General features: G+C 48.9%; 1 protein-coding gene across 1 annotated transcript in view; it reads right to left on the bottom strand.

The window, feature by feature from the left end:
• GRB2 (growth factor receptor bound protein 2) overlaps nucleotides 1-17,435 on the bottom strand; it is a 65,972-nt gene extending 48,537 nt beyond the window's left edge. Inside the window, exons 1-2 of the mRNA XM_040989680.1 lie at nucleotides 17,376-17,435; nucleotides 10,334-10,546 (exon numbers count right to left, since the gene is read on the bottom strand). Coding sequence (XP_040845614.1) covers nucleotides 10,334-10,411 — 78 coding nt within the window. The 5' untranslated portion in view covers nucleotides 10,412-10,546; nucleotides 17,376-17,435. The remainder of the gene's footprint in view (nucleotides 1-10,333; nucleotides 10,547-17,375) is intronic.
• Nucleotides 17,436-19,558: the final 2,123 nt, after the last annotated feature.

Here is a 19,558-nt window from a genome sequence, read left to right as displayed (position 1 = left end):
TGAACAGCAAGGACTTTTATCAGAGCTCATATAGCATGCTGGTTTTGTAGGCATCAGCTTAACCCACAATACTAGTCACATAGTTTGTTTTTAAAGATTTATTTATTTGAAAGGCTGAATTACAAAGGAAGAGACAGAGAAGGAGAGAGTCTTTGATCCACTAGCTCCCTCCCCCAAATGGCCACAGCTCCTGGGACTAAGCCTTGCAGCAGGCAGGATCCAGGAGCTTTACCTAGTCTTCTGCTGACAGCATGTCTCATGTACCTAGGCTGTCTGCCCTTGCTTTTCCCAGGGCACTACCAAAGTGAGCACCAGAACTTGAACAGGTACCCTCATGGGATGCCAGTAAGACAGCTGGTAGTTTTACCCCTATGCTACAATACCAGCCCTCAAGTACGTACTCTGTTTTAAAAAGCATATTACTGGGCCCGGCGCGGTGGCGCAAGTGGTTAAAGGTCCTCGCCTTGCACGCCCGGGATCCCATATGGGCGCCGGTTCTAATCCCGGCAGCCCCGCTTCCCTTCCCGCTCCCTGCCTGTGGCCTGGGAAAGCAGTAGGGAACGGCCCAAAGCTTTGGGAACCTGCACCCGCGTGGGAGACCCAGAAGAGGCTCCTGGCTTCGGATCGGCATAGTATCGGCCCGTTGCGCTCACTTGGGGAGTGAATCATCGGATGGAAGATCTTCCTCTCTGTCTCTCCTCTCTGTATATCCGCCTTTCCAATGAAAAAATAATAAAAATAAATCTTTAAAAAAAAAAAAAAAGCATATTACTGAGCCTAGTGTGACGGCCTTGTGGCAATATTCTCACTTTGCACACAATGGAATCACACATGGACGCCAGTTTGTATCCCAGCTGCTCAACTTCTCATCTAACTCCCTGCCTGTGGCCTGGGAAAGCAATGGAAGATGGCCCAAAGCCTTGGGACCCTGCACCCACATGGGAGACCTGGAGAAAGCTCCTACACTCCGACTCTGAATTGGCTCCACTCTGGCCGTTGTGGCCACTTGGGAGCAAACCAGCAGGTTGATCTCTGTAAATCTGCCTTCCCAATCAAAAATAAATCAATCTTTAAAAAACTTTAAATAGAAGTTTTTTAAAAAGCACATTACTTTTACACTAGGAACAGGGAGAAGATAAACTACATGTAACAATCTGGGGCTGAAAGATCAGTTTTTCTTTTCTGTTTTTCCTTATTTTTTTTTTTTTAATTTGAAAGGCAGGTTTGTAAAGAGGAGAGACAGGAAGATTTTCCATCCACTAATCAATTTCTCAAGCAGCCACAAGTTGGAACTGAGTCAATCTGAAGCCAGGAGCAAGAAACTTCCTCCAGGTCTCCCACAGGGTGCTGGGTCCCTCGGCTTTGGGCCGTCCTCCGCTGCTTTCCCAGGCCACAGGCAGGGAGCTGTGTGGGAAGCGGGACAGCTGGGACACGGACTGGCCCCCATTTGGGCCACTGCAGCTTGGTGGAGGAGGATTAGCCTGTTGAGCCACCCTGCATGTCCCTGAAAGATCAGGTTTTTAGCTTTTTTTTTTTTCTTTCAAAGATCCAATTTATTTATTTATTTATTTTATTGGAAAGGCAAATTTACACAGAGGAGAGACAGAGACAAAGATCTTCTGTCCACTGATTCACTCCCCAACTGGCCTCAATGGCCAGAGAGGAGCCAATCCAAAGCCAGGTCTCCCACATGGGTGCAGGGTCCCAAGGATTTGGGCCGTTCCCTACTGCTTTCCCAGGGCACAAACAGGAAGCTGGAAGGGAAGTGGAGAAGCCAGGGCATGAACTGGTGCCCATGTGGGATTCAAGTGTGTGCAAAGTGAGGATTTAGCCACTAGGCTAACGTGACTGGCCTGAAAGATGTCTTAAGGTCAATCTATTGATAAAGAGTTGAACATATTTTTGGTTTATCATATATTCCATTTGAAGCATGGACAACAACCCTAGACAATGCGGATGATGCTTGCACCAAGAAGTCTTCATGTGAAACAAGTTTGCTCCAGGAAGTTAGGCACATTGGATTTTTCTCTCTCCTTAAATGGTGACTTCTAAGTTGATATCTGCAAAACTATTACAGCCCTTTTGGTTTTTATTGGTTATAAAACATAAGCTCATAAAAAACATTCATCATACAAATCTACACTGCAGATGGAGTACTCCATTATTCCACATCCAGAAACACACCTGTGATACCTGCAAGCAAGGACATCTCTCTACCTTCTTTTCTTCCCCAAAGCTCTTAGTAGAACCCCCAGCGTTCAAGGCTAAGTCTATGTATCCTTCACTAAACAAGAGTTGGTTTGGGCCTGGTGCGGTAGAAGTCCTCGCCTTTCATGTCTGGGATCCCATGTGAGCAACAGTTCTAATCCCAGCTGCTCCACTTCCATCCAGCTCCCTGCTTGTGGCCTGGGAAAGCAGTCCAGGATGGCCCAAAGCACCTGCGTGGGAGACCCGGAGGAGCTCCTGTCTCCAGACTGGCTCAGTTCTGGTCATTGCAGCTACTTGCAGAGTAAACCAGTGAATAGAAGATCTTCCTCTCCTCCTCTTAGTATGTCTGGATTTCCAATAAAAATAAATAAATCTTCTTTTTCTTAAGATTTATTTATTTTTATTGGAAAGTCAGATAAATCGAGAGAGAGGAGAGACAGAGAGAAAGTGCAGGGTTCCAAGACTTTGGGCCGTTCTCAACTGTTTTCCCAGGCCATAAGCAAGAAGCTGGAATGGAAGTGGAGCAGCTGGGATTAGAACTGGTGCCCATATGGGATCCCAGCATATAAAAGTTAGGACTTTAGCCACTAGGCCACCGTGCCAGGTCCAAAAATAAATCAATCTTTAAAAAAAAAAAAAAAAAAAAACAGGGCCCAACGTGATAGCGCAGTTAAGTCCTCACCTTGTACGTGCCGGGATCCTGTATGGTCACTGGTTGTAATCCCGGCAGCTCCACTTCCCATCCAGCTCCCGGCCTGTGGCCTGGGAAAGTAGACAAGGACAGCCCAAAGCCTTGGGACCCAGCACCTGCATGGGAGACCCAGAAGAGCTCCTGGCTCCTGACTTCGGATGGGCGCAGCAATGGCCATTTACGCTCACTTGGGGAATGAATCATTGGACAGAAGATCTTCCTCTCTGTCTCCCCACCTTTCTGTATATCCGCCTTTCCAATAAAATAAATAAATCTTAAAAAAAAAAAAAGCAGCACGCCAGATAAATCTTAAAAAAAAAAAAAGCAGCAGCACTTGTCTTTTTGTCTTTTCCCAAGCACAAATTGAGATATCTCCTTTTAAGAGATTCACTTAAAGCAGTGGAACTTGGGGCCAGGCACTGGGGCGCACTGGTTAAAGCTGTCACCTGGGATGCTTGATCCAGTCTGCACTCTTCCACACTTTCAGCCCAACCGTCGGCTACTGTGCCTGGAAAGCAGCAGGTGGCCACTACCGACAGGAGTCCCACATCGAGTACCAGCACCTCAGGTTATTAGCCTGGCCCAGAAATGGGAGAGTAAAATAGAAAATTTAGATCAATCTCTCTCTTAGCCTTTCAAAGAATGTTTTTTAAGAAGTAAAATTTAGGGCCTGGCACGGTGGCACAAGTGGTTAACGTCCTCGCCTTGCATGCCCGGGATCCCATATGGGTGCCGGTTCTAATCCCGGCAGCCCCACTTCCCATCCAGCTCCCTGCCTGTGGCCCAGGAAAGCAGTCGAGGAAGGCCCAAAGCCGTGGGACCCTGCACCTGCTTGGGAGACCTGGAGGAAGTTCCTGGTCCCTGGTTTTGGATAGGCGCAGCACCAGCCATTGCAGTCACTTGGGGGCTGGGGGGAGCGTGAATCAGCAGATGGAAGATCTTCTCTGTCTCTCTTCCTTCCTGTATATCTGACTTTGCAATCAAAATAAACACATCTTTTTAAAAAAAAGCGGGTCCAAGATGAGGGCTCTAGGCTTCTCTGCAGGTGAAGAAGCAAACAGACTGAAGAATGATGCAGGGAATCCAAGACCCCAAAGAGCTGCTTGGGGACACACCTCTCCCTTAACATTGAATCCAGCTAGCATGTTCCCCACGGCTCCTTCCTGGGCACTCACTACTATGAGGAGATGTTCCCAAGGGTATTTTTCCTAATATACTAATGTTTTTCTAGTTTGTTGTTGTTGTTTTTCTAGGGTGTTTTTTTAAAACTGTTAGTCAATAATATAATCCCAAATCTCCAGTCAGTCAAACAAAATCTACCAAATACGGGTCTCAACAGGACACAAGACACTGTCTCCGCCTCCCTCTCAGTAACTCTGCCTCTCAAGTAGATAAAATGAATCTTAGAGAGAGAACACCACGGAGCTGCGCATGACTCTTCCTTCCCAGCATATTCCTGAGAGACTACAGACGCACAGGGATGAAAAAGCAGCCGTTCTTCCGGGTGGCCCTCCATCAACACTGCGTTAGGCTGAGCTCTGGGACAGGCCTGGCACAGCGATTTCAGTCCTGTGAGCAGCAATCCCTTAAAGTGAGGGCTGGATTGGCAGTCTCGTATCAAGTTGTGCACCTGAATAACGTTCACGAAACAGCAGCTACAAGTTACTGGGGACTTTGGGCTCTTACTGCTTCCAAAGCACACCACTACAGGAGCTCTTCTAATCCTTACCACGCCTTAGGGAGGAAGAGCAGTGTTGCCATTTCCACTCTGTAGGTTGGAGACCTAAAGCAAAAAAGTACCACAGCCGCTGCCCAGGATGGCAGCTGACAACAGCAGGTCTAGCCTGGAAACCAAGCTTGCCATATTACCAGGACAACCTCCCAGTTCACTCTAAAGGACTATCTGCCAGAAACATCAAGGTTTTCCTCAAACTCATTTCTGAGTTACTTTTGAAAACATCTCATCGTTTTATGACACGGAGTGAACTTTAGCCTAAAAGACTTACAATCAGATTAAGCCTCGGTCATTAAGGAAACAAAGCAATCGCTATGCAGAACCCTTTAACTTCCTGGAGTATCCTGTAAAATGCGACCTAGCTGAACACAGCTATGACTTTAATTAAACTGATACATACATGTGCTCTTTGCAACAGAAAAAGAGCAAAGAACACAAATCGCTGAATGACAGTCCTGTGGGGGACCACTCAGGAGGAAGTGTATGCCTACGCGCAAGGCCAAGAACAAGGGACAGCAACTTCCCTTAGTGGGAGATCCCTGAAAGGCAGTGAGGAAGCACACAGCATCAGAACTCAAACCAGCCTACATGTATGAACCTGGCAAATTATGTAATCTAAACCTTATCAGTAAAATGGAGACAGTACCACCTAGCTTTCCTGCAGTGCTGTCAAAATTCAGAAAGAATGCAAGCAAACACCTAGCTTACTGCAAAAGCAGATGAAGCACTACATATGTCACATTGTTACTTATTAAAAGGGGATGCATTTAAGCCTTTCTCCACACTACTGCAGACATTCTGTGCTGATCTCCTGACTTTGTTTTATTTGCCCCCTGTTTTCCCCTCCAACTAAGGGGTGTGGTAGGGCTCCTCCTGGAGCAATGCCCTCAGCGCTGGGCACCGGGACACCGTGGGTTAAGTCACAGCCTGCAAAGCCGGCAGCTCATCCCGGAGTGCTGCTTCAGTCCCATTTGTTTCACATCTACTTCCAGTCCAGTCCCTGCCAACGCGCCAGGGAGAGCAGCAAGATGGTCGGAGCACTGAGGTTCCTGCCACTCATGCCCTCCTGGCCTCAGCCTTATCCAGTCCCGCTTGCTGCCACCACAGGAGTGTGAACCAGTGGAAGGAAGCACTCTCCCTCTCCTCTCTTGGTGTTTTCCAAATAAAAATCTTAAAACAAACAAAATGCACTGCTGGAACCAGTCCATTCAGCTGACAAAACAAATACAATAACATATGCTTTCAGAAAACACAAATAAAACTGTCTTTAATTCTTTTAAAAAAAAAAAAAAAACATCTTATGCATTTGAGAGAAAGAGAAATCTTCCATTTGCTGGTCCACTCCCAAACAGCCTGTGGCCAGGGCTGGGCCAAACCGAAGCCAGGAGACGGAAGCCAAGGGCATCTCTGTGTCTCCCCTGTGGGCGCCTGGGCCCAAAGACAGGGCCATCCTCTGCTCCCAGGAACAGGTGCCCAAACGGGATGCTGGCATCGCAGGCAGAGGTTTTAACCTGCTATTCAACACCAGCCCTACTTTCCTTATTCTTAAAGAGTAAATACAATATTCTAGTTTAATATAGAAGATTGCTAAGAATTTTTAACAGGCCACAAAATGCTTCTATGAAGTATACTGATACAAGGACTTCAGTGAACAAAACCAAAACATCCTCTTAGTTTTCATGTTAGAAAACTCAAACAACCAAACTGAGAATCACGACTACAACTCAGAACTTAACAGCCGTTAGAGCAAAAGCCATAGCCAAGAAAATCCAGGCTCAGCTCTGGAGCTCCATGATGGGGTCTCTCAGTCACACAGAACACGGGCAGAAACCGCATCCACTTTGCCTTCTGGCATCTCTCCAACTACTCTCCCCCACCATTTCTAATCCAGGCTCTGGACACAGGTTTCCCAGCAGGGAAGGACCAGATCAAAGTCTTACTGGTTTTTCTTATCTGCCTCCAATTCCACCGTATTTCCCACTGTTACATCACAAACACAACCCTCCTCCTGAAACATCCTCCTTCATCCAGCACCAGCATGCTCCTGTCATGAGCTCCCGTTCAAGCCCCAGCTATTGTACACACCTTTTCAGATGTCAGCTCTGAAACAGTGCCTTCCTCTTCTGAAGGTTGTGGAATGTGTGCAACTCTAACACTCTATCAAACACTAAGCCTTTAGTGCAAATGAACGGTTGTGTATCTCATCTTGAAGCAGCTTCCTCATAAATTAAAGTCTAAGTTAAAATGTCTTCTCCAAGAGATGGGCACTGTGCCGCCGCAGGCTGAGATGCTTCAGAGGACGCCTGCACTCTGACCCCGAGTTCCTGGTTTGGGCTCCAGCTCATCTGTCCCAGGCAGACAGGTGATGGTTCCTGTACTTGGTTCTGACATCCACACAGGAGTGTGTAGCGTCCTGGGCTCCTGGCTCTGGCCTGGCCCAGCCCAGGCTGTTGAAATCATCATAGTAACCAGTGGATGCAAGACTACTGAGTCTGCCTTACGAATAAATTAAAAAAATAAAAAATAAAAGGAAGTCTTTTCCTGCTCTCAAAATTACATAATGTGACATACTGCTTTATGTCATTTCACACAGTCATCTCACTTCTCCTATTTGACTTTAGAGCTCTTGAAGCGAGAAGTGTATCTTCTCCTTCTTAAAGCAGCCATCCCAGGGACTGTTCCCGGTGACACTGTAGCTGACGTTGGCACAGCCCAAGCATCATGACACAGGAAGATGCTTCAAAGATCTACGTATGAACCCAAGACCTATTTCTTTTTTTTTTTTTCCCCCCCAAGATCTATTTCAAGGAGATAGGGAAACTGGCAAACAGAGTGTCCACAGTATGGAAGAAACCTGTAACACTCAAGCAGGGCTGGTCTCTCCTTGAGCTGCTGGAAGCAAGAAGTCAGCTCTACAGCAGGAGCGAGAGCAAGCAGCCAGCGCCTCGGAACTGCGGGACAGCGCTATCCGCACCCGCACGCTGGTGCCAGCTCCTGACCGTCTGCACACAACCACCCCAGGTGGTTTTCTGTGCTCCAGGGCAGACTGCACAGCCCCAGAGTCAGCACAGCACCTCAGGGAGTATCTCAAGCCTGCCCTACAGCAGCAGGGAAGTTCAGTTCATTTCAGCCTTACAAGGCCTGAGGCCTGCAACACAAGAGCAATTTCTTCCATTTTTAAACCCCAGTGCCTTCCCTTGCCCTACTTCAAGAAAAATGTAAGCTTACGTCAGAGGGAAAGAAACAAGCGCAGACACAGCGCAGAAGCCTTCAGTTCTATCCTGTTCTTACATTTCCAGTAAAACATGTTATCTTTTCCTTTTCTCAGAGCAGTAATAGGTCAGTGTGTGCAGAGATACCGCAGAAGGAAGCTACCTGTTGGGCAGGAGTCCACAGTGACTAAACGTTAACCAGGAACTCAAGATAGCGCCGATGCAATCCTCAGAGTGGTGAGCAGGAGACACCAGGGCCCAGCCCTTCCAGCTCATTATCTTGAAATGGGATGTATCCAACGCCTGTGCACCCACCTCCTTCCGGGCCTCCGTCAAGTGAGCTAGTGCTATTCTGACCAAAATGTTTCGGCTACAAGGAACAGCCTAATGAGTGACCAAATCAAATCAAAGCCACTCAGATGAAGCCAGTTTACTTCTAGAAAAATCAAATAAGGAAAGCTCCTCCATTCTGCTGTTTTTATTAGCAGCTCTTAAGACAAAGCAGGTGCCGCCTCTTCGCTCAGCTGTTACACAGTTAGAAGACAAAGGCCAACTACTGTACTGGCACTTTTTTTTCTTCTTGGAGTAAAGCCACATGATTACTAACAAACAGCTAATGGCCACCGTTCAAAAGCAGTAATGGCACCATGACTTCATACCCCAATCATCTCCCAGACTGGAAAGAATCAAGTTCATGTATTTTTCTCTCTTCCCCCAAAGAAAATCTGACTGCAAACCTGCGCCCTCTGATCCACGTCCTCTCGCAGACACTAATTCCTGAGGGGGTGTCCAGCAGCATCACCTTCCCTGATTATGGGGTGTGAGGAGGGTTTTAAACTTGCTTAAAAGCTGTCTAATTACTTCAGAAACATACATCAGAAAAGCTCTTTTCTAAAAGTTCTTAAAAAGAGACCTCAGGCCCTGCTTAGCGTTGTTGTTTTAGTGCTAAAGTTCAACGGGATAGACATAAGAGAAAGCATGAACTACCAACTTTGCAGGTTCAAGTTTCTAAGATAAATTTAATGGAGAAATTTAAGTGTGTATTTACAAAACCAGACTTGCCTCACCACCATATTTGTATATGATACAAATGTCAATACTTAATATCACAAATGGGTTAGCTACTGAAAACAGCAGCACCCTGCAGTGACCTCAAACTATCTTCTCCATACAACAAAGTAATTTAGTTGTCTAATTTTGCTGACTTCTAGCTCTCTACAAGAAGACAAGATATCCCTATCTTTCTAAACCTAGAGAAGTTTTTTTCTTCTGACAATTTAGAAGTGACCTGAGGCTTCCCTCGGAAAACTGAGCGACACAAAAACCGTTCAACTGAGCCGGGGAGGGCTCGGCAGCACAGCCTCTCCGACATGAACCAGGCGGGTAACTTCAGACAAGAAGCCCGAGCCTTGGGCAAGGAAGTCCAAACAGTAACGACCAACAGTGCACATTACAAAAAGACTGCAAACCCCCCCCCCCCCAGGACTGAACTTCTACATTTCCATTTCCTCTCGACAAAATTCTAACAATTTTACTCAGGGCTGCTACACAAATGGTTGAAGTGAATTCCAACAACCAGATGAAGGCTCTGGAGAAAAAATGTCAAACAGAATACACTTTGATAACATAACACCCTCCCTGTAAAAATAAATGACATATCCAAAAAGGGCAAATGCTCCAGTCAACTGGGTAATTAACATGTGCCAGGTGGAGAGTGAATCCTGGTGCAAATAGCAAGGCTGAAAATAAGCTGTAAACTGTTAAGCAGTTTACTTTCAAACTGTCAGCCGGCTTCTTTTGTGCAACTGGACTTCAGTACAGGACAACTGTTCCTCAAGTTTCTTTAAAGAAAATTAAAACCTAACTTATACAATGTAAGGTGAGCCTTATTGATCAGATCTTTATTAGTGGGGTTTTTTTGTTTGTTTTATTTTGTTTTGTCTGTTTTTTTGCACAGAGAATAAAAATACATGAAGTTCTCTAATGAGTTCTGGTATAAATTTCTAACAACATCGCTAAACCGGGAAAATTAATTTCTACCCAACCAGGATCATATTACAGAATGCAAAATCCTTTGGCATTAGTGTAAAATGGCACTAACGGAATGCTCTTACATAAATACTTCAAGCTTTTGGCCTTTAGGAAAATCTTTTAATTTTTAATAAAATGCTACCAGGTAGGCTATAATGTGTTCATATACTACCTTCCTATACTCACATTACTCTGACTTTACTTGAAATAGTACTACTATCAACAAACAGGCATTCACACAAAGGCAGTTAAAGACCACACACCACACCAACTCTTAAGTCCAATTTAATATTCCACTCAGCACCTATCACAAGCTCTCCAGATAGAACACGATGGTAACGGGCGAAGTGTGCAGTGAAGGAAGGACTAGCAGGTTCCTTTGTGTGTTGCCAGAGCGAAGGCAGCAGCGGAGTGAGGAGAGGTGAGCGCGGCAGCGTGCTTGGCAGCAGCACTTACCTTGAGGATGTCCCCCCTTTTGAAGCTCAGCTCGTCATCTGCAGTGGCTTTGAAGTCATATTTGGCGATGGCTTCCATTCTGAGTGCTGCTCAGTGCTCGGCAGCCTGAAGCAGGGGGGAGGGAGGCTTCCCCGCCGAAGCAGCCCAGCCCTGGGCTCAGCCTCGCCTCTCTCCTGGGATTCACTTCGGAACGCCGGGATGCACAATGCCACCCTGAAGCACAAGAGGGACGGTAAGGAGAAGTGGCCTGGATGGAAGGCAGCCCCGCCCTGCCGATCCGCCAGCGGTCCCAGCCCCCACGCCCCCTGGCTCAGCCCTTCTCCCACCCCTCCTCCTCACAAGCAATAGCCCCGCTCGCTGGCTTCCCCTTTTCAGACTCAGCCCCCAGGCGACTGACAGGCCTGCCGGCCAATGGCAGCAGCTGATTAAGCTATTCCAGAACACACTTCCTCTTCCTTCCCGCTGGGTGTGCGCGGAGAGAACCCGGCTGAGTCCCATTCGGTCTCTGCTTTCCTTCCCTGCTCACAACTCCCCTCCCAAAAGCCATCCACAGAGGAAGGTCCCACTCCGGGGGAGGGCACCCACCTTTTCAGCGTTAAACAGGCCCATCTCCCTCCCCTCTCCCCACTGACCGTGATGATTTCTTCAGAATGCTGGCTCCCCTGTTCCACAGACCAGAGCAAGCAATGAACGCTTTGGTCCCAAGCTGCTTCCCTTAAAACGAAACCTTGTTCTGCTCTCAGCAAAGTGGAGACAGTGAACCCAGGAATTGCTTTTTCCTTCAATTTAGTATTAACGAGCCCCAGCCGCTTTTCCCCTACCACATCCAAACCAATCAGCAAGCTCAGTAACCACAGAAAAACGCACTCTGAGCTTTGGACTGGCCGGGGTCTGATCTGTCTAAAGTTCCATTTTTCCCCTGCAAGATTCCCAAGACACTGGGCGCCCCACAGGACCTTGAAACGTGAAGGTTCAACAGTAGAGAAACAGCCTCCACGCTACTCCGGCCAGCCTAAGCAGAAGAACTCAAGCGTAATCTACACCCAGAATCTGAGCTGCCAAGTGTCTAGTCTGGAGAAAGAATGTGTGGGGCTGGTGCCAGAAGGTCAAACAGCAGTCTCACGAGCAATCAGCGCAGCTGCTTTTCCCAGAGCAAAGAGAGGGCTAAATGGAAACAAATTCTAGTTGGAAGGTAAAAGATTCTGCCACAACACCCACCCAGGTCCTGTATCAAGAGATGAACAGGGCAGCAGAGTGCCTTGCACAAAATGTGGGACACAGTCGCGCTTGCATAACTGAAAGGGAATAAAGCCCCATTCTTGTTTGCTCAGTCACTGTTTTCAGACTTGATAAACAAAACCAGAAAGCCGAACGGGGACAGATTATTTATAGTGACACCTTTCTGGGTAATTACCACCTAGGAGCTCCCGGAGTGATGATTACTCTGGTTCTAAAGTTAACAATTAGGACATCAATCGAGATAGCTGCAAATGGACTAAGCAGTAAACCAGCTGGGAATAAGGCTAAACCAAAATGAGCATCCCCGAGGCACAGAGCAATCACCCGGGGGTAAGTCCCTCCGTCAAAGTCCACAAGCCAGACACTTGGCTGCGGGGAACCAGGATGCCAGACCAGTGTGTGTTCTTTCAGGCCATACCTAACAGATCACATGTGCTAGCTGGAACACAGGGAAGAAAAGTGCTCCAGGAAATATTTTTTTAAATGCAAAGATTAGTCTAAACATTTACTTTTTTATATCCTTAAATGCCATTCACTTGTACTCTGCAGTTATTTTTTGCCCAAATTAACCCATGTACAAAATGTTAAGTATAATAGAGCTTTTAGAAGCAGTTCCCTGCCATATACCCACAATTTCGTGTTTAGCTTTCTATTTATCCACAATCTTTCTAAGTCATACACTTGTGCTGCTCCCTCGCTTACTGCAGGCACCGCCCGTTATCTGAAGGGCAGGACTGACTCAGCCCAGCTCCCCTTGCCCTTTCCCGGTAACATCACATATTACAGTTCCATCAGCAGAATCACATCATAAAATACTGTTCACTGACAATTAATGTACTACAACCAAGCTTCCTTTTTTGTATAATCCTTCTTTTTCCTGCCATTAATAACTGCTGCTTAAAAAAAAAAAACTTGCTAATTTACCTCCTATTTGTTTTTCTTTTGTAACACATGCTCCAAAAACTCTGCTGCACGCTCTCTGTATTTCCCACAGCCCCTTGAAAATCCAGCGAGGCTTGCTCAGACCAGGCATTCAGGACGGGAAGTTAAAGAAGTCTAAAGTAGTAGTTCAAAAAAGAAATTTGGCGTTTTTCTTTTTTCCCAAAACACAACTACGACAGCATCCCTAAGCACGGTCACCATCAAAGTGTGTAGCTGTCACCCAGAGTTCGGTGGTCAAGTAACTCAACAGCAGGTGACAAAAAACAAGATCATTCTCCACGCAGCTTCCTGCCGCTACCAACCCACTGGCCACAGCTGCTCAGGGAAAGCGTAAATGGGCAAATCCTCCACAAACTGTTCCAGTACCTACTGGTGGGAAATTAACACTTCCATGGCTGCGCTGGCCGAGTAACAATTAGTACCTCACACAAAATCTGAAGAGGTCTGTAACTTAGTATATCCACCAAGAACACGGCAAAGTAAAGAAATTCAAAACGGTGTATTTCGATAAGGACAGAGAAAAGAAAAAACGCTGTAGCACCCATCTGTCTCAACAAGAAGCAATGAGCAGGCAGTGATTCCAGCAGGGGAGATGGTGGCTCAGGGCTGCACAGGGTGGAGGTACACTCAACACCGTACCCGTTCAGAACGTCTCTCAACTGTCACAAGCCAGCCAGAGCAGGGAATTCTAAGAACGGCAAGCAAGGCTTGAATTGCCCATTTCCAGCTATCAGCACCCCAAAGGTCCTTGTGAGACTATTTTCTTTCTTCCCTTTAAATCTCATCCCAAAATTTACACAAAATAAAAGGTGATATGTAGGGTCCAGCATGGTAGCCTAGTGGCTAAAGTCCTCGCTTTGAACATATCAGGATCCCATATGGGCAGCCTGGCAGCTCCACTTCCCATCCAGCTCCCTGCTTGTGGCCTGGGGCGAGGGCAGTCAAAGACAGTGCAAAGCCTTGGAATTCTGCACCCATGTGGATGACCCAGAAGAAACTCCGGGCTCCGGGCTCCTGGCTTTAGATGGGCTCAGTTTTAGCCACTGTGGCCACTTAGGGAGTGAATCAGTGGACGAAAAATCTTCCTCTCTGTATATCTGCCTTGCCAATGAAAAATAATACATCTTAGGGCCCAGTCCAGTAGCCTAGTGGCTAAAGGCCTCACCTTGAATGCAGGGATCACACATGGGCGCTGGTTCTAATCCCGGCAGCCCTGCTTCCCATTCAGCTCCCTGCTTGTGGCCTGGGAAAGCAGTGGAGGACGGCCCAAGGCTTTGGGATCCTGCAACCGCATTGGAGACCCAGAAGAGGTTCCTGGCTTCAGATCGGCACAGCTCCAGCTGTTGCAGCCACTTGGGGAGTGAGTCAATGGACAGAATATCTTCCTCTTTGGCTCTCCTCTCTGTATATCTGACTTTCCAATAATAAATAAATCTAAATAAAAAACATTGGAAGAAAAAAAGAGGTGACATGCACTAGGCCAGTGCAGCAGTACAGTTAAGTGTTAAGGTGCTGTGTGGGTTCTATTATCGGCCCTGACAATTACAGCTGTAATTCTGGGCAAGCTAATCTTAAACTAACCCTGTTTTCTCACTTAAACGATGGGAATAACATCTACCAAGTAAGACTCACTGCATCACACTGGAAAACACTCACAGGGCGCTGGGCAGAGGCTGACTCTGGAAGTCACCCACTCAAAGGGCGCTGGGCAGAGGCTGACTCTGGAAGTCACCCACTCAAAGGGCGCTGGGCAGAGGCTGACTCTGGAAGTCACCCACTCACAGGGCGCTGGGCAGAGGCTGACTCTGGAAGTCACCCAGAAGAAGGTGAAAACGACACTCCACTGCAGACATCAAAAGTAAAGCAAACTAAACAACAAACATGCAAGTTTCTACTATCCAACCTCTGCGGTACTTCAGGCAGAGGCCAGCCCAGCTGATGACTCCTTAGCCCTACACTTGAGTAGTTACACTTGGCCAGACAATGTGCTTTGGCATTAAAAAAAAAAAAAATCCCAAATCTACACTTGAATTGGGAATGAACTAGGTCAATCTTTTTGGAGAGCAAGCTGACAGTAACTATTGACAATTTTAAAATACACACCCACGGTCAAGCAATTCCACTTTGTGACACAGAACACAGTGTCACCTACCTGCACCTGTCAGGCTTACGGTCTAGGGGATCTCCTTCTATGTAAGCACCACAATATGTTGCAAAGTCATCCACTTGTGCAAAGCCCAATCGCCTATCAGCATGTGCTGAACAAGACCCAAATGATAGCAACAGTGTCTCCAGGCCTGGGGCTCAGGGCTGATGACTTTTTGCCCCGTACACTTTACAAACAAGTATTAACTACCTTTGCAAGTTCACCAGCGCACTGGAGCTAGCCCTGCACTCAGCTGTCCCTTTACTGCCCAGCAACCCTGCGGAAACGACTTGTGCTCTCCAGTCCCTAGTACTCCACATCTGGAAAATGGAGGTAAAACAGCATTCACCTTGTAAAGTGACTTTGATGAGCAAACCAGATCGAGCCTGTAAACAGCTGGGCAGGACCTCTGGCATAGAGATGCCGTTTACACCAGCATCACAGAACAGGTTAAGCTCTGCAAGTGAGGTCAGCACCCCAGCAGCTCCCCTGCTGATCCTGCAGCCTGCTAAGGCACCAGACCCGGAGGGAGTCCTGCGCTACTGGCTTGGGCCTGGCCTGTCCCCAGCCAGTGCAGCCATCTGACTGAGCAAGAGGATGGAACATATTTCTCTCAGTCACTTTGCCTTGCAAATCTTAAGAGCGCAAGCTGTTGTTAAGCAGCATTCCCAGTCCCTGTTCAAACACCTGTCCTAGAATTCCCACTTATCACACACAGATTCAGACGACCTCTGTGGGAGGCAAGTCAGTAGCCCTGTTAAACATAAAATTACAAGTTAAATCACTTGACGAAACAGTTCCAAGCAAAGCTCATGCATTCATACATATCAGAACTAATCACACCTACAGCCAGGACCAGGCTATGCTAAATATTTACTCTGTTCGCACAGAAAAGTGCCACAAACTCCAGTGAGTTCAAGTCCCTTAGCAGCGCCACTGTTTTAGACTCCTGCTTTCCGCAACTATTTGAGTGCCTGGACCATCTGCATCAGGATCACCCCAGCTGGAGCCTAATCCATTAGGGGTGCCACATTCCAAGTTTTAAAACTGGCAATTCTTAGCATTCTAAATTTAAGAACCACTGCAACCAGATCTTAAAATACGCATGTCAGACAGTGCACTAAAATGAAGGTGACACACATTCACTTGGCACCACAGGGGAAAAGCCAACTTCTTCGACAAACCTTAAATACAGACTCCGGACGCCCCGGGCCAGTGGGCAGAGCGTCCCCGTGAGTCCAGCAGACGACCGTCAGCCCCTCTCACAGCGCAGTAGCTGCTCCACCTCCACATTTCTCCAAATTCTGCGACTGCCACGTTTTGTGGAACCATCAGAAATGCAGCTGCCTGCCATAACTTGGCAGGGAAGTGAACTCACATGCGTGTAAATACTTCTGTTTACCACCCTCCGCCTCCCGAAAAAGCTCATTATGAGACTCCTAATTCTTAAGAAATCTGATTTTTGTAAATTAGCACCATTTAAAGGGGCAGCCTTCCTCCATCAATGGCCGAAATCTCTATCCCCTTCCATTACCCAGGCTATCTTCAAATTCTACTTTAACACTGATGTGGAGTTCACTCATTTGCTCCCATCCACTAATCCCCAGTAAACATCACAAAGATGGCAGGTGAGCCCCAAATCAACCCGACCTTCTGGACTAAAAGGCACCTGGGAGGGAAGGCCGGAGCAGCCATCGCTAAGTGACATCAATAACCAAAGCGAAAGGGAATAGAGATCACGAGCAAAGCACACTGTGGCAAGCAGCAGTATCGATTACCTAAGGATGAACTCCGTCCCTGCAGCCTTCCCACTCCGGGGTCGGCCGGGGAGCAGGGAACTCAGCTTTGTAGCAGCCTGGACGTTTCCAAGTAATGAGAAAAGAAGGAAAAGGGCCAACTTTCCAGCCAAGAAAATATTTTATTGAACAGTACCAAAAGGCAGAAACCTCAAAAAAAAAAAATTACGCGAAAGAGGGGACAGCAAGGAGGAAGGGGAAGTAGATTAGAAAAGGGGTGGGGGTGGGGGGCAAATGTCTGGCATGATCGAGTGAGCATTCTGCGTCCCTGATGGAATGGAGAGGAGGAGGAGGAGGAAGGGGAGACAGGTGTGTGTGTGGGGGGGGGGGAGTACGACACCAGCCCCGCGCTCGCTTCTCTCGCGGCTTTGACTCCGGTCTGCAAGGGACCAGACTTCGAGGTTGCACAGCGTCCTGCAACCGAAGCCGGCTAGGAACAACTTCCTCAACGAGCACCGAAGGACAGCTAGAGCGCGGCCAGGGGGGCCCTCGCCGGACTCCTGCCGCGAGCATCCCCACCGGCCGGCCCCTTCCTCGCTCGGGACAAACGTCTTCCCGAAGATCCAGCAGAGCCGAGCGCCGGAAAGAAAGCAAACTCTGCGGGGGGAGCGAACCTTCTCCCGCACAACATTCGGTGGGCGAAGAAGCCTCGGAACCCCCTTCTTCGAAGCGTGCGCCGAACCCCCCGCCTGCCCGGGCCGGTCCCCTCCGGTGCGAACCCTCCCGACGCTGGCAGCGGATTCCAACGAGAAGCTCCCAGGCTGATGCCGGGGTGCCCTCGGGCCCCGGAGCCCGGGCGGGCGGGAGGGCGAGAGGGGGTCCTGCTCCTCCGGCGGGCTGGGCCCGGTTCCCGCACCCGCCCCACCCGCCCCAAGGAGCGGCAGGAAGAGAAGCACCGGGCCGCGCTGCCCGCACTCACCGTGGCGCAGCTGCCCGGCCCGCGCCCGGCCCGCCCCTCCGCCGCGCCCCGAGCGGCCGCCGATCTCGCTGCTGCTCCCGGAGCGCAGCGTCCGCTACCGCCGCTGCCGCCGCTGCCGCCGCCCGGTCCCCGGAGCAGCAAAGCCGCCTCGCTTCCGCTCTCCGCGCGGATCCCGCGAGAACTGCCCCAGGCCGCCCGCCCCCGCGAGACTTGCCCCGGCGGAAAAGGCCCAGAGCGCAAGCGCACCGGGTCGCCGCGGGAGCCTCTCCGGTGAAGACGGCGCAGACGCCAGTGCGCGTGCGCAAGACGGCCCCGCAGCAGGTGGCCCCGGCCTGGCTCCGGTGCTGTACCCGGTGAATGACGGCTGTGAAAAAGTAACGCTAGACGGATTGTAATCACTTTCCCCTCCACCGAACCGAGGCAGCGGCGGAGAGCTGGAGAGTTCTTTCCAGCGTGAAGCCCTCTTAATTTCAAAAATCAGGTGTTTGAGATGCTTGAGAATCCGGTAGTGGCGCCTTTAACCATTGAACCATGTGCTGTTTCACAAAGTATGAGGAAAACGTATAGTGTGAAAAACTAGACCCGCATTGAAATGTTTACATCAAAATAAATTTGTCTCTTAAAAAAAAAACAACGAATGCACAACCTTAATGGTTTATTTATTGGAAAGGGAGAGAGACCGATTTTTCATCTGCTGATTTCTTCCTAGCACAACCGGGCTGGGCCAGACAGAAGGCAGGATTCTAGAATTTAATCCAGGTGTCCCATGTGGGTGGCACGGCGGACCCAGTACTTGACCCATCACCTGTTGCCTCCCAGTGAAGCCAGACTTTGAAATCGGGAGTGAAGCCAGAACTTGAAGCCAAGCGTTCGGATACTCAAAACATGGGCACCTCGAGGGGCAGTTAAACCGCAGCCAGTGCCTACCCCAGCACCTCTCCTCTAATTCCATTCCTTTAGAACTTTCTAAGTGCCCTCATATAGGTCACGTACTGCGCTGGGTGTGGAACTCCTGGCCCTCAAGACATGGAGGTGGAGAGAGGTGAGAGAACCACTGTTAGCGTTGTGTGGAGAAATGGCAAGAAAGCTAAGGAGACCGGGAGGTTTCCCCATCTGCCCCCTGAAGAAAGGGCTTCACAGAGAAGTGGTGAGCCTGTCTGGTTGAAGGCTTGGAAGATCCAGTGTCTGCAGGCATAGGAGACCACGTCGGGCAGACCCAGCAGCGGGCACCGAGACCCGGGGGAGTAAGAGAGCAGTGTGGTGTGCCCTACCGTAGGGCCAGACTGCTGGAGGAAGCTGCTGCTGTGTACAGGGGTGTGGCTGAAGATGAGGCTCCGAGAGGCAACACTGTTTTTTCAGTTGCAAAACCTCTTTCCAATTTCAGGAGCGAACAGAATACAGCTGATGTTAACATGCTTTCTGAAAACCCCCAAAATAGGGTGAGGCAAGAATAGCTCAGCATCTCTTCTGCCGAGAAAATAAGCCTATCGTCGCAAGGAAAATGGATGACTCTTTCATCAAGTATTTCTTTTAAAAGTTTTATGCATTTATTTAAGGGGCAGCAAGAGAGAGGGAGAGGACTCCCACTTGATGGTACATTTCTCAAATGTGAGCCATGAAGCCAGACACTGGAAATGCAATTCAGGTCTTCCTCAATGGGTGGCTGGCTGGAACTCAACACTTGAGCTGTCCCTGCCTCCCAGGGCCCTCCCGCATGGGACACAGGCATCTCGGCCAGCATCCTCCCAGCTGGACCAGTGCTGGCCCCAGTGACAGCATCGGCTGCGGATATGGTGCCCCCCGCCCCCGGCGGCAGCGGGGTGGCCAGTAACATAGGAACCCAAAAAAGCCTTGACTTTCTCTGGAGTTGGTGACCCCATAAGACAGTTGACCCCCACGTGTCCCTGAGTGACATAGTGGCCTGCAGACTTGAGAGCCAGAGCCTGGGCCTGAAGTCATCAGGGAGCACCCGGGGTGAACTGCAAGCGGAGCTGCCACAGCCCAGGATTTGGCAGGGGCGAGGAGGGGAGAAGCTGTAAAAGAATCAAGCCAAGATCTGTGACTTAGATTTGCCCATCAAGCGATTGTGAGCAGAAGATATCTGTTCTGAGTTAAAAATAGCAGAGGAACCACATGTGTGATCCACGTGAGACAAACGAAAGCAAACCTGCCGGTTCAGGCTG

Source organism: Ochotona curzoniae, unplaced genomic scaffold (genome assembly GCF_017591425.1).
Source record: "Ochotona curzoniae isolate NIBS_2020 unplaced genomic scaffold, NIBS_Ocur_1.0 contig_523, whole genome shotgun sequence".
Classification (NCBI taxonomy): Eukaryota; Metazoa; Chordata; class Mammalia; order Lagomorpha; family Ochotonidae; genus Ochotona; species Ochotona curzoniae.
Note: the sequence above shows the minus strand (reverse complement) of the source record. Positions and strands in the feature narration are given on the sequence as shown.